Here is a 14088-nt window from a genome sequence, read left to right on the forward strand (position 1 = left end):
GTTATAAAGTGGAGTCCAAAAGTTTTTTTTTTGTTTTTTTTTGTTTTTTTCCCTGTATTTCTATGTCCACCTGCCAGTAGTGGGAGTTTGGTGCTTTAGGAAATGTTCAGGTGGATGTGATGTGCTCATTAAAAGTTGAATCAAGTACATAAACTAGCAAATATTCCTTGGTTGCTATAAAAATAGCTCCTTTTCAAGTTTCCAGGCTTGTAGCATTGTGATAGTGAGAAATGTGCCTTCAGAACTAAGTGAAAGTGTCAGAAGTCAATTTGTTATTCTGAGAGATGAGAGGATTTCTCTGTGTCAAGTCATGTCTGAAAGTTTCTGAGGGGGTCGTGCATTACACTACTCTAAAACAGGGTGCGGAAACTGGATCAGTTTCATCCAAAGCATGGTGAGACGCAGCGTAAGTGAGCACACCATCACAAGATCAACAAATCAAGTTTTGTTTTTTGTTTTTGTTTTTTTGTTTTTTTTTCACTGAGAGGTAGAAAAGCAACTTCAGCACTGATGCAGAATTTCCTGAATAAAGAATAAAAGGCTTGAAAACTTGTGTCAAAACAAGGCTGTCTAGTACTCAGATGTTTTGCAGCTTTAAAACATTTGTCAGGAAGAAAAACAAAATCAAAACACTCGGTTAGCTTAGAAATAGCAGTGGAAGGAAAAAAAATACTATTTGCTATTTACCATTTCCACATTTGTGGCTGTGACAGAGGAGTGTATGTAAAGAGAGAAACCCTGTGGGCTGCATCTGTGTAGTTAAGGATTTGTACTGCTGCAGCCATAACCCACCTTAGATGTTTTCCACAGTGATCTGAAGACCAAGCAACGGTCCCCGTCCTGGACCTTCCTCCTTTGTCATGTTATGTAAACTCCTGAACATTTGCGGGTACTTGAACACTGAGGAAGCGAAGCCTCGGTGTGCTATCAAAAACGACTCTTTGTATCATTGTCAGATCACGCTGGGATAAAATGGTTTATCCGCTTTGAGCAAATGTGTCCATTTCCAAGTGGCTCCAGGGCTGCTGTCATTAAAGTAAAAGGAGGCAAACTAATACGTGGTTATTCTGAAAATTGGAGATGGAGCTTTTCAGTAAAATTGTTAAGCTGGTATTAACATTTTGTAATGAAACATTAAGGATTAAATTTGAATCAAATTCTTAATCGGAGCAGTGGCCTCAGACTGTTGGGCTCCACCGTGTTAATACCTCCGTATTTGTGTTTTTGAATGCACAAGTTATCGTAACAACTTTAGCTGGTTATTTAGTAAACAGTGCACATAAGCAGTAATGGCCATCCTTGGAGGGCACTTGGAATGTAATTACTCATGTAATGCTTCATGCTTGTCCTCCCTTCCCCCTCTTTCGATGTAATCACTCTTGCAGGTGGCTGTTAAGAATAACATTGACGTATTCTACTTCAGCTGCCAGTACCCCATCAGCATGCTGTTTGTAGAGGACGGGAAGATGGGTGAGTGTTCCTTGGCAAAATCTCTTCACTTAAAAAGGCCGAAGCCCATCTGACGTCAGTGATAGACACGTACGTTAGTGTTTGAGTGAAGGTGACTGTTCGGCGCATGTGAAGCAGTCAGTGACGTAGATGTATGCAAGTGTCCAGCTGCTTGAACTCACTCACATCTCGGGGCTGCACAGCTAGTACTCCTCGATTGCACACCAGTGATATTTTCTGCCTCTTTTTTTAACGTTTTGTTTCTTGATGTCATTTGATTTATTCTGTGAAAACGTGTTGGCATTTCTCCCTGTGGAGCTTTCTGATGGGGCTAGCAGCAGGACTGCAGCCAGAGGCTGAGATTTAATGCTCCAGAGCCTGAACAACAACAGGAAGTCTTGTGCTAAGCTGCTCACTCATTACTTGGACTTTTTGTTTTTTTTCCCCTCTTTAATGCAGTATGTACATTTTCCTTTACGAAAAAATCGACTATGCTTTCAGATGTGCATTTGATTGTGTGCTCTGACAATGCACTCATCACTAATTATATCTCCTCCTCCACAGAGCGGCAAGTTTTTCTTGCTACATGGAAAGACATTCCTAATGACAGTGAGGCCCAGTTTCAGATCAAAGACTGTCATCTCAGCTCAGGTAAGAAGGATGGTTGGAGAATGGAGAGTGCACTTGCTTAAAAAAAAAATCCTATCCAGACATATTCAGTAGCTTCTGTAGCCAGCACAGTCCACAGCTCAGAATCAGATCCTCGGTAATGAAGCAAATTGTATTTGATGGGAACTCATCAGCTGCAGTCCCTATTTATGTGTGATAATTTAGTTTTACACAAGTGTGAGAGCAGCTGAACTGGAGAAGAATTCCTAATGATGGCCTAATGGAGATTTTCCCCCCAAAGATTAAATTTCATCCTGATGAACATAGAGAGAGCATTTCATGTCCTGCTTGGGCACAAGAGTGAGACGATGGCTGAGGGGAAAATTCTAAATGAGTGGCTGCGTCTCTGTTGCACTGACAGCCTGGAGTGAAATTTTAAGAAATGGAAATAAAAGAAATCCGTAATGATTTGGTGCGTTTTAATAATGGTTTTAGTCGCTGATCGTGGCAGAAGTCAGTGAGTAACTCCATATTAAGTAATTGCTAAACTAGATTAAACCTGCAATTTAAGAGTGTTTCATTATGCTTCCTCTACAGATGCAGCCTCTAACAAACTGCAGGGTAGCAACATCTTCACCATAGCCAAGCGCACAGTGGACGGTCAGGACATGCTGTATCAGTCCATGAAGCTCACCAATGGCATCTGGGTGCTGACTGAGATGAGGGTGCAGGCAGGAAACCCAGTCTACACAGTGAGTACTGCTGCCCTGCTGCCTGTGCTGTGGTACTTACTCATGACCAGGAATATGGCTCCTTTCAATATTTTGATGTTGACAGTAAATTATCACAACTACAGCATATTCATGGGCATTTTTTTCTGCTAAAGATGGTCCTTGTAACCTGTTCTGGGATAACATAATAATAATAATAATAATAATAATAATAATAATAATAATAATAATAATAATACATTTTATTTATAGGCGCCTTTCAGACCCTCAAGGTCACCTTACAGTAGCACGTAAACAATACCATAAAAAACATAAGAAAAATGTGTATATATAGCAAACATGGTAGATAGAATCTAGACATAAACAGTCATAAAAGTCTAAAAGCAAATATAAAAACTGAGCAAGGTAAAAATGGCCTAAGACAGATCAGGTGTATGCAATTCTAAACAGATGGGTTTTGAGTAGTGATTTAAAAGTGGTGAGATGGTGTGTGTGGTCCGTAGAGCAAGTGGAAGTGCATTCCAAAGTCTCGGGGCAGAACAACTAAAGGCTCTGAGTCCCATGGTAGTCAGGCGAACAGGTGGAACAGACAGAAGGGAAACTGAAGAAGAGCGGAGTGTACGAAGGGGTGAGTATGTATGGAGAAGATCGGATAGATATGGAGGAGTAAAGTCATGAAGCTCCTCAGAGACAAATTGACATGGAGGTGAACTGGGAGCCAATGGAGCTGTTTAAGAACAGGCGTTATATGTTCAGTGGATCTAGTTCTGGGAATAATACGAGCAGCTGTATTTTGAACCAACTGCAGTTTATGGAGGGATTTATGAGGTAAACCATAGAGAAGAGAATTACAGTAATCCAGACGAGATGTGACAAGAGCATTGACAAATATGGCGGTACTGTGTGGTGTGAGTGAGGGACGAAGGCGGTTAATATTACGGAGAAGAAAGTAGGAAGACTGAGTGATATTATTTATATGTGCTGTGAAGGACAGAGTGCTATCGAGAATGACACCAAGACTCTTAACCTGAGGGGAGGGTGTGACAACAGAGTTATCAGTGGATAACGAAAGACTGGTTGGAACTGTAGTCAGTTTTGATCTGGTGCCTATTAAAATGAATTCTGTTTTATTGCCATTAAGTTTAAGAAAGTTGTGAGAAAACCAGACCTTGATTTCACTTAAACAGTCAGAAATGGATGTGGGTGGGAGAGTAGCTGTGGGTTTGGAGGATAGGTAGAGCTGGGTGTCATCTGCAAGCAGTGAAACTGGATGTTATGCTTCCTAAAAATATTACCTAGGGGTAGGAGATGGATGATAAAAAGTAAAGGACCCAGGACAGAGCCTTGGGGTACACCAGAATTAACTGGAGTAGATACTGATCTGTGAGGGAGTAATTGAACAAACTGTGAGCGGCCAGAGGGATAAGAAGTAAACCAGGCGAGTACTGTACCATTGATGCCAATAGATGCTAATCTGTGAAGGAGGATGCAGTGGGAGATGGTATCGAAAGCTGCTGTAAGGTCAAGGAGAATGAGGATGGATATAAGTCCAGAATCAGCTGCAAGCAAAAGATCATTGGTGATTTTTACTAGGGCTGTTTCTGTACTGTGACATGAACGGAAGCCGGACTGAAACTGTTCGTACCAGTTATTTCCAATGAGATGATGATGAACCTGTGCAGCCACTATCTTTTCAAGAATTTTTTTCTAGGAAAGGGAGATTTGAAATTGGCCTGAAATTATTTAGATTGGAGGGATCTGAACCATTCTTTTTCAGTATTGGAGTTATTATTGCAGTTTTAAGAGAAGAAGGAACAGAACCAGATATAAGAGAGGAGTGTACGATATTAGCAATCAGTGGGGCAAGAGACGGGAATGAGAGTTTAACAAGATTTGTTGGCAATGGATCAAGTTTACATGATGATAACTTTAAGTTAGTAATTATGGAAGATAGCTGAGTTATTGTGGGAAGTTCAAAATTGGATAGAGAGGATGACAGTTGAGAAGGACAAAAAATGCAGATAGAACAATTGACCATTTCACAGGACGAGGGCAATTGTTGATGAAGATTCTCAATCTTGGTGTAAAAAAAACAAACAAAAAAAAGAAAAGAAAAAAATCCATAAATTTGTTGCAAACTGTGGCAGAGCATGTATGTATGGCAAAGGTATCTGGGGGTTTAACAATATTATGCAATATAGAAAACAAAGTGCGAGTGTTTCCTTCAGCAGATTCAATAACAGAGGTGTAGTAAGCAGGTTTAGCATGATGAATAGCTTCTTTATAGTGTTGTATATGACTGAGATACATGTCCTTGTGAATAGTAAGTCCTGTTTTCCTGGAGAGACGTTCTAGGCGGCGTCCAGTAGCTTTAAGTTGGCGAAGTTCAGATGAGTACAATGGCGCAGAGTGAGAGAAAGAAACAGTTCGAGTTGCACCAATTAAAAAATAAAAACATGCAAATTGTATGCTAAATGACCTATTTTACTTTTTATTTATTTATTTTTTTTATTCATACTTGTTGTCACATAATGTTTTTCAAATTTACTTTGGTTCATTTAAAAGAAGCATTTACAGATTTTAAAGAACTGCTTGTTTCATACACAGTAAGGCAGTATTATACAAGCTAATTTGACTAAAAAATAGTCCTATTCCCCAGATATTCTAAGCTTTGTTGGAAATTTGATGGTGCTGTAAATGTCCCATTTTCTAAACAAGCTCTATTATTACATTTATTCACATTAACATTATTGGGCAGCTGTAATTGATGCCCTCCATAATAACTGAAAATTCCCATTTTGTTATGTTTTGAAATATTCATAACTGATGAATCAGACAGACTTGTCTATCAGCCACATCCTGAATTCTCACAGTCATAAATAACGCCGTAAAGAGTGAATCCTCCGATTTGCACTTTTAGCAGAAATTAAAGCCCGGTTAGAAAATTAAATCGGTATGATGGAGTTAAATAATAGTGGGCACTGCATATTACAGATGGAGACAAATGACATTAATATCAGATCTGACCAAGCAGAGATGTGACGGGGATTAATGTGAAGTACTGAGCAGTCGATGTGCACTAGGGACAGGGATTGGATGGCGATGTGTGGTAGTGGGAGAAGTTTGCCTTCGGGCTTCCTGTCAGACAGCTTTTTTGCTTTTTTGCTTTTCTTTTTTTTTCACTTGTAGTTTGATTTAGGTTAGGCAACAAAACCGCTCGGGCGGGTTCAGGAAAAGATTGGTTTGGGGCAAAATACACCGTTTAAAACTACGTCTGACCGACACGAACCGGTCTGAGGGAAGGAAACTTCTCTGATGTGCGTGGAGGGCTGTGGAAAAACACTGGCTATGACTTACCCGTGGTGACTCATCTGTGTGCGCATACATGTGTTGTTGTGCAGTTGTAGGGTTAATTGTTTGTGTGCTGTGTTGTTGCATGTGTCTTGCTTTGTCAGCACGCTGCAGTCGCCACTCTTGATGGATTGTTTTTTGGCTTAGAAATTCTGTATAACTCACCTAGAACGATGACCTTGGTGTGACTCTCCTCCCTGCTCATCACTCAGTCTGCTTTCAGGTCATGTTTTATGTATAAGGTGGCATTAACTGTCTTTTTGTTTTCTTCTGTCTAGACTAGGCAATTTGTTAGTTGCGTTAAAGTCTCAGAATTTTGAGGTGGTTTTACACCCACCACGGTTAAGCCTCTTTGGTCAGATCACATCCTGATGTGATACAGGACAAAATGTGACTGAAACGGGGAAAGCAGAAGGGGTTTGTTTTCTACCTTGTACCCTCTGATCTCCACATGGTTTCTCGGTGTGACTGTAAGTGCTTTTAACAAACGTATATTCAGCAACGATAGGACCAGACTTTAAAGTAAACCACACGCACAGTATGTATCCTGACGTTCGTCCCTCGGAGCGACTGCCTGCTGCACGGGCCCCGCGCTCTCTTGGCACAGAACATTAAAGCCAAGCTGCCAAAGCCTTTTGTCGGCAGCTATTTTTAGACCCGAAGAAGCAAAGCCGTAACACTGTTTTCTGGGTTCTATTGCACGTCTGAAGATGAGACATGAAACTGTTCTAATTCACTGACATTAGTAGACACGTATGGTGACATGCTTGAGTTTTGCTGCTGCTTACACATGCAGTTTTTAAGGGTTGAACATAGCTGCCCTATTTTCCTCCTATCTTAAAAGTTGATTAGCTTCAGCTCTTCTATGACGCTGTGTCCCAATTCCACATCCCATGCTGCTTCCTGCTCGGTTTTATTCTACGCTTCACTAACAATGGAAAAGTGAGTAAATACTGGAAGCCGTGTGTGTGGAACAGTGTTTTTTACATAGTGGAACAGTGCTAAGAAGTGCTGAAGTGTCCTACACAAGCCTAGGAATGATTATGAGCACTAAAGAAAATCTACCTGCAAATTGGCAGCATTGTAAATGTAGCATTTGAGCTGAGGGTAGCACATTAAGGTGTTAATTCTTTATATGAGCAACATCACAGTCTATTGTGTGTTGTCAAATTGTTTTCAGAGTGTATTTTGCCATCTTGCCATTATGGCAGCTGTGGATTTAGGAAATTGTCTGTCGCTCCCAGATTTCATTAGCCTGGGAATCAGACAAATCTGAGAGCTCATGCTTCATTTTCGCTGGCACAGTGTGTCTCGCCCCCTCACCCGTTCACTCAGATTTCCACTCACTGTTACCAGTAATGGTGGCCTAATTATAGCCATTTTTGATAATGCGAGGTGGCTTTTATTTGATGACCAGCATCTTTGCATGCTGCATCTTGTTTGTTTTTCCATCGCCAAGTCCCGTGTCATACGTTTGGCTGCTCTCAGTGTTGTACATTGGTCCGCTTCCTGCATTTAGGTCCGTGTTTGTTGGCAGTGCAAGTTCAAAACTGAACTGAGATCCCAAACAGGTTTGTACCTGCGTTTCTCATGCGACACCAAGCTGACGTTCTCATTTGACTCTCTCAGTTAGGCTCGTGTACACTTTACCGTATTTACAGTGGCGAATAGGGATGCTGCTCATCTTTTTGACATCACGCATGGTCTTATCTGCCATGTCCTGTCCCCATGGCAACAATGTGACCAGTGTTGTGGGCTGACTTATTTATTTTTTCTTCTACCCACCACTTTAGCTGGTAAATCTGAGGGGTTTTGGTAAATAGAGAAGTCTGCTGAAAACGAAACACGTGAGCAGTTTCTCAACATAAACGTGGATGAAGAGTTTTCTTAAAAATCTCTAATCAGAATTGAATCTCTAATAGAAGGGTTTGTGTATGTCACTTTGATACCATTATGGGTAGCATTATAAATCAATGCAACAGACTGCTGAATTATTTTGGAGATTTTACATGAATATTGCATCTAAAATCAAATTATTTAGATAGAATTTTATTTCAAACATGCAAAAATAACTGAAATAACAAGAGGAAAAAAACTTAAAAATCATCAAGTTTTCATGTGTATATTTATGTCTACAGAATGTGTGTGCTCGAAAAGGAGTAGGATGAAGTTTACACTTTTCCTCTTCCTACCCCCTTATTTCAAATTTCATTGCTTACAAATCCATATCCAGAATTCAATTTTATTTGATCCATACATGTTTAACTATGTACAAGTCTAACACATCGAACATACACAAATAAAACCGTTTTCAGCACATAAACCAATACAGTAACAAACTACATTTTTACATAAACTAATCACCCTGTGTTTTTGTTAAGTAGACGTACATTTCAAAGATGAGCTACAGTTTCATTATTTTATTTTTCCAATGCAAAGAACTGCTGGGCACATCTGCACATGCGTTCAGTTCATCTACATCAGAGTGTCAGTGGGGCACGGGCTGCTGGTCTGCTTTTGCTTTGAATGTTTTTGTTTTACTTGTTTCAGACTGTGAATTTGTCAATAAATACTCAGCTCACCGACTCCACTGTTAGAAAAACGGCCTCAGACATTCCCATCTCTCCTGAACCCTCAGTGCAGTCTGGTTTGGGTTTTTATTTTTCATCTCCGGCCTTTTCCCCACACAAACCTGCTACCAGCACACTGATGTAGATTAAATGGGTACATCTTGGAAAACAAAAATCCTCAGACAGTGTTTGTCTTTCTGTGCATTTTTTTCCCCCTATTTTCTTTGAGCTCATGAATGGCTTCCACCATGCTGTAACCTTACCTGCTGATTCTGGCCTGTGTGCTATGTTGTATCTGATCATTGTTGTTGATATCTAAAGAGAACCTTTTTTTCTCCTCCGTTTTATTCACACTTATGCAAATATCCAATCTGCTGCTGTTCTGTCTGGGTCTGCATTCTGTTCTCACTCACAGTCCTCCTCTTACAGCTTTTTGATAAAAATCCATCTATGGAGGATGGATGACATTTGCAGACGTAAGAATTTCCACACATCAATTTGAAATAATCTTCTGCTGAGCTTTTTGAACCTTTGACCAAAACCCCGGCACAACAACTTGGAGTTTAAAGCCCAGTTGTTTTGTTTTTCAGCTCTTTCATATCAAAGTATTTAGACGTGAGCATTTCATACGAATTTCAAACTTAATTGCAACACAACAACAGTTTTACTTTAATGTCGTTGCCTTTGATTGAAGTGGATATGGCACAGTTTGATTAGTGTTCTATGTAAAAATCGTTTTCTTACACTCGCTGGCCAATTCATTAGGTACATCGGTTCAATTATCCATTAATGCGAATATCAATTAGCCAATCACATGACAGCGACTTGACGCATTTAGAAATATAGATGTGGTGAAGACGACCTTCTGAGGTTCAAACTTAGCATCAGAATGAAGAAGAAAGATGATCTGAATGTGGTATGGTTGTTGGTGCCAGACAGGCTGGTTTGAATATTTCAGAAACTGCTGGTCTGCTGGGATTTTCCCACAGAAGCATCTCTGAGATTTGGCTGAAAAATATTCAGTTAGCAACAGTTCTCTGGGCAGAAATACCTTGTTGATGTCGAAGGAGAATTGCCAGACTGTTCGGAGCTGATTAGAGGGCAACAGTAACTCAAATATCCACTCGCTATAACCAAGGTATGCAGAAGAGCATCTCTGAACCTACTATGGATTATAGCAGCAGAAGAGCGCATCAGGTGCCACTCCTGTTCGCTAAGAACAGGAAACTGAGCAGGTTTGCACAGGCTCCTGAAAAATTCCACAATAACTGATGGGGGAAAAATGTTGCCTAGTTTGAGTCTCAATTTCTGCTGCAACATTCAGATGGTAGGAGTCAGAATTTGGTAGAAACAACATGAAAGTGTGGATCCACAGTTCAGGCTGCTGCCGGTGCATTGATGTGGAGGATAGTTTCCCGGCACACGTCGAGTACCAACTGAGCGTTATTTTCAAACGGCCTCCAGAGTCATCAGATCTCAGTGCAGTAGAGCAGCTTTGGGATGTCGTGGGATCGGAGATTTGTGTCACGGATTTGCAGCAACTGTGTGACGCTGCCATGTGGATCAGAATATGGATCAGAAACTCTGACAAATGTTTCCAACCTTTTGTTGAATGTTACTGTTCTTTTAACAACTGTTGCTAACAATGCATCTAACATTTAAACAGTCTCGGTTATTTTAAATAGTTCAACAGTCCACATGCTTTTTGAAGACAGGGTTTTTATCATACTGTATCAGTCTGTCTTTGCTTTGCCTTATTGCAGTGCTGCTGTGCTTCATCACAGTGTAGTGGCTCCAAGTCTCCTTTATGCAGGTTTTACAGCAGATCTGCATCATTTTCAGACTCATTAATTACTCCAAAAAAAGCACATCCTGCTGGTATTTATGCAGTGTTATGTAAAGCCCGAGACTGTCTTGAAGAGCGATCTCCCCCTCTCACTCAGTCCATCAATAATAGACACAAAGATGTATTTTTCTTCCATTTCCTCATCCGATAAAACAAACATTTTAGCAGCAGGCTCTTGGCTGCAGACTCGAACACTGCAGTTTCTCGCAGTTGCTCTCTAACCAGCGGCTTGTTCACAGTGGCTGGAGCTTCTGCGTTTCGTCACATCTTCCTGATAGGAGCGTCTAAATGTTGCCAGCAGCAGCATGCATTAATAAAGAGCCTTGAGTGTACCAGTGCAGCACTGAAGGAGCTGTGCACTGTTACTGCTTCAGCTGACTGCAGCAAGCATTCCACACTCCATCACCTGCCTTTGATATTAATATTCAGAGTCATAGAAGGGGCCTGGTGTGAAATTCCCATCAGTCACTCATCAAATTCATTACTGATCGTTTTAATTATAATAATGGTGCCAAGTGTCAAAGTGTTTGCTGTGTAGTGTTGGTGCACTGAAGAAAAAACAACGGTGAAATGATAAAATGTTAGAAGCTCGGGTCATCCTGTCCTTTTAGAATAAAGCACACAGATCCATTACTCGTATTCAGGTACAGATTTAAAAGCAAAATGTTAAAATGCAGGACTAATCTGGACACGACACCCCAGGATTTAATTACTTATCTTCGAGTGCCGTTTTGTATTTGTCGCTGGAAACTAGAGTCACCTGGGGTCGGCGCTTATCGTAGGCGTGCTCGCCATATGACCCTTCAGACTATTCCAGCTCCACTCTAGCGGAACAAATGTGATTCTAAGAAATGACAGTGATTAAAGCCAAAAGGCTCGCACTCTGATGATTTGTGAGTGCCGTCAGGGCAAGAAGAATGCAGGCTATTCTCTTCACTATGCCTTTTCGCAGAGACGTGGGGGTTATTAAGGGTTCCACTCGTCTTAGGAGAAAGCGCGGCTGGTTTTCACTGCGCACCAATTAATTAGCAAAACACTTTTTAGATTATTCAGAATCACTGTCTTTTGCAATTATTACACTTTTTTCTTTGTGTGCGTGTGTGTCCGTCCTGCAGCTGCCTTATGCTGCCTGTAAATAGTGTATTTCTGGATCTGAGGAAGTGACATCTGCAGAGTGATTGCAGTAAGATGGGGTGGAGGATGGGGGGGCACTTTGTGAAGCGCCATCTAATCCTAAACCTCCTCCCAGCTGAGACTGACATCAAAGAGAGAAGAAGCCTTCTCTGTTTTCTCCTGAGCGTATATGTTTCTGTGTGTACGTCTGTCTGTGCTTTATAAGGCTGAATGTGGGTGGGGGTAGGAGTGGGTGTCATCTGAGGCCTTTTTCCTTATAAGGTGGAAAATTAGGAATTTAATCTTCTATAAGTATAAAAGATGAGGTCATTTATTCACCATAAATCCAGGAATCTGGAGAAATGTTATGTGAAGTTGCCCGATGAAGATATCAGCTGAACAGCAAAGATTTAAGATCAAACAATAAGTTATCGCCTTTTCTGAGGTGCTTTATATAACCCGCAGCAGGCCTTTAAAAACCTGCTTTTTGTTCATGCGTCAGTCAAAGCACTGCCTGCCAACAGACTGCTTTATAAATCAAATCATGCTCACCCTAACTTGTCTCCCTCAGGTCTCTCTGAAGTGCAGAGCTGCAGAGGTTTCCCAGTGGGTGTTCCAGAGCTACGAGGCGGTGCTGAAGAACTGAACAAACAAGCCCGTGCATCCACCCAGCCGCAGCCCTTGCAGACTACCATCTCTCTCTCATTCTCTCTCGCCTGACCCACGAACCACATCACAGCCTCACGCAGTGCCGGGAGCCGCTTCCCGCTGCGTTCGGTCGGGACACTGCGGTCCTCATGTTACCCAACCATTTCATCAGGATGGTTAATGGGTCTATCGGCCCTTCCTTTCTTGCTTGCTTTCTTCCTTTTTTCCCCTCCAATGCTGCAGAGAGATGTGGTTCACTCTCTTGGCTGCCCTTATCCTGTCCCCATCTTTGTTCACACCACATGCTTCGGTTTCAGGAAATCATCCCACATCCCCTGTTCTCCCCTGTCCGAGCCATCCTTAAACAATCTTTATTCGTTTTTAGGGGTGGGGGGCAGACGGCCGTGAATGTTTCTCTGCATGAGGCTCCTTTATCATTTTCAAGCCCTGCTTTTTTTCTCTCGCTCTCTCTCTCGCTCATATATATATATATTGGAGTCTATTTTTAGCACCTGTGATCAGCAGGTGAATCATCACTTTCACCATATTTATTTAGGGGTTAATTTCAATTAAGATGTCAGACAGGAGAGGCTTTGACTGTATTTTAGCTTCTCTCTGGATCTTAATAGAGCCACATAATTACATCTAAAAAAAACCCATTACACTATTGTTTTTGTCTTTTATAGTTTTCTTTTAGTGTCTGGTTATCAGGGGGCTCGTCGTCTGTCCCCGAAAGCAGAATGTGTGTTTCCGTGTGCATGGAAACTGTGTGTTACTGCGTGTTTAATTTTTCATCAACATCACAACATTTTATAGACTAGCAGCAGTTGTCCTCGGACTACTCTCTTACTCGGTCATTCCATGGTTAAATTTTTGTTCGTAGTCTTGTTTAGCGCACATGCTGCAAACTGGGAGAGAGGCTCAGGTGGCGAGAGTTTTATAAGTGTCGGCGCTCTCTGCGTCAGCAGCGCCGGCCACCCCGGGCTCTCTGCCACTTTGCTCTCCGTGTATCCACGCTGCAGCTCTCTCGAGGTCCACGCCTTACCTGACATGAAGGCTCAGGTGGAAAATAAAGCAAAACAGCTGATGCCATAGTTTGTAACACTTCTGAGTCACAAACGCACATGTAGGTAGCAGGCAGCGTTCGCTAAAACAAAGCTGGATCAACATGCGGCGTCTCTGTTTGAGCTGCAGGCTCCGCTGATTAATTGGATTCCTTTTAGCGAGCTGTTACAGACTGTACCGGCTCTACAGGATCAGCACGGAGGCTGTGTATTCTGAGTGTGTGTCTTTGTGTGTGATGCAGCTGATACTTATGACATGCTGTACAAAAAAATCAATGTTTAATCAGATGTTTGTTTTTTCATTGTGTGTACATCATTTGAAGAACCATTAAAAGTCTTGATTAATTCACGTGTGTGTGGTTGGTTTTTTTAGTTTTTTTAAGTAGTTGTATATTGTCACAGATTCCGTTTTAAAAATGCAGATTTTTTTTATTCCCTTTCCTGTTGATGCTGAAGTCCCAGTGTTAACAGTGTTAAAGGATGTGAAACATTATCTCAGTTTTATTTATTGTCAGACTTTCTTCTGCTGCTGTAATGAATGATCCATAATATTGATCCTGTTACTTTACTGTCTTTTAGTAAACGTCTCCTCTCTATGAGAGCACAGTCATTAACTACCAAATCACAAATGTAATTTGTGTTACTAGCAGGGAAGTAATCACAGTATTTTATCTCTTAAATAGGTTTTCTGAAGTGTTGGGAGGAGA

General features: G+C 41.2%; 1 protein-coding gene across 5 annotated transcripts in view; it reads left to right on the forward strand.

Annotated features, from left to right (window-relative positions):
- ap1b1 (adaptor related protein complex 1 subunit beta 1) overlaps positions 1-13730 on the forward strand; it is a 28884-nt gene extending 15154 nt beyond the window's left edge. For all 5 annotated transcript variants that reach the window (XM_085475420.1, XM_085475421.1, XM_085475422.1 and 2 more), the window contains 4 exons: positions 1386-1470; positions 2014-2100; positions 2656-2810; positions 12241-13730. In XM_085475420.1, coding sequence (XP_085331546.1) covers positions 1386-1470; positions 2014-2100; positions 2656-2810; positions 12241-12315 — 402 coding nt within the window. In that variant the 3' untranslated portion in view covers positions 12316-13730. The remainder of the gene's footprint in view (positions 1-1385; positions 1471-2013; positions 2101-2655; positions 2811-12240) is intronic.
- Positions 13731-14088: the final 358 nt, after the last annotated feature.

This window comes from Copadichromis virginalis, linkage group LG12 (assembly GCF_057382275.1).
Source record: "Copadichromis virginalis isolate Kocher_CV1m ecotype Utaka linkage group LG12, C_Virginalis_male_GT1.1, whole genome shotgun sequence".
Classification (NCBI taxonomy): Eukaryota; Metazoa; Chordata; class Actinopteri; order Cichliformes; family Cichlidae; genus Copadichromis; species Copadichromis virginalis.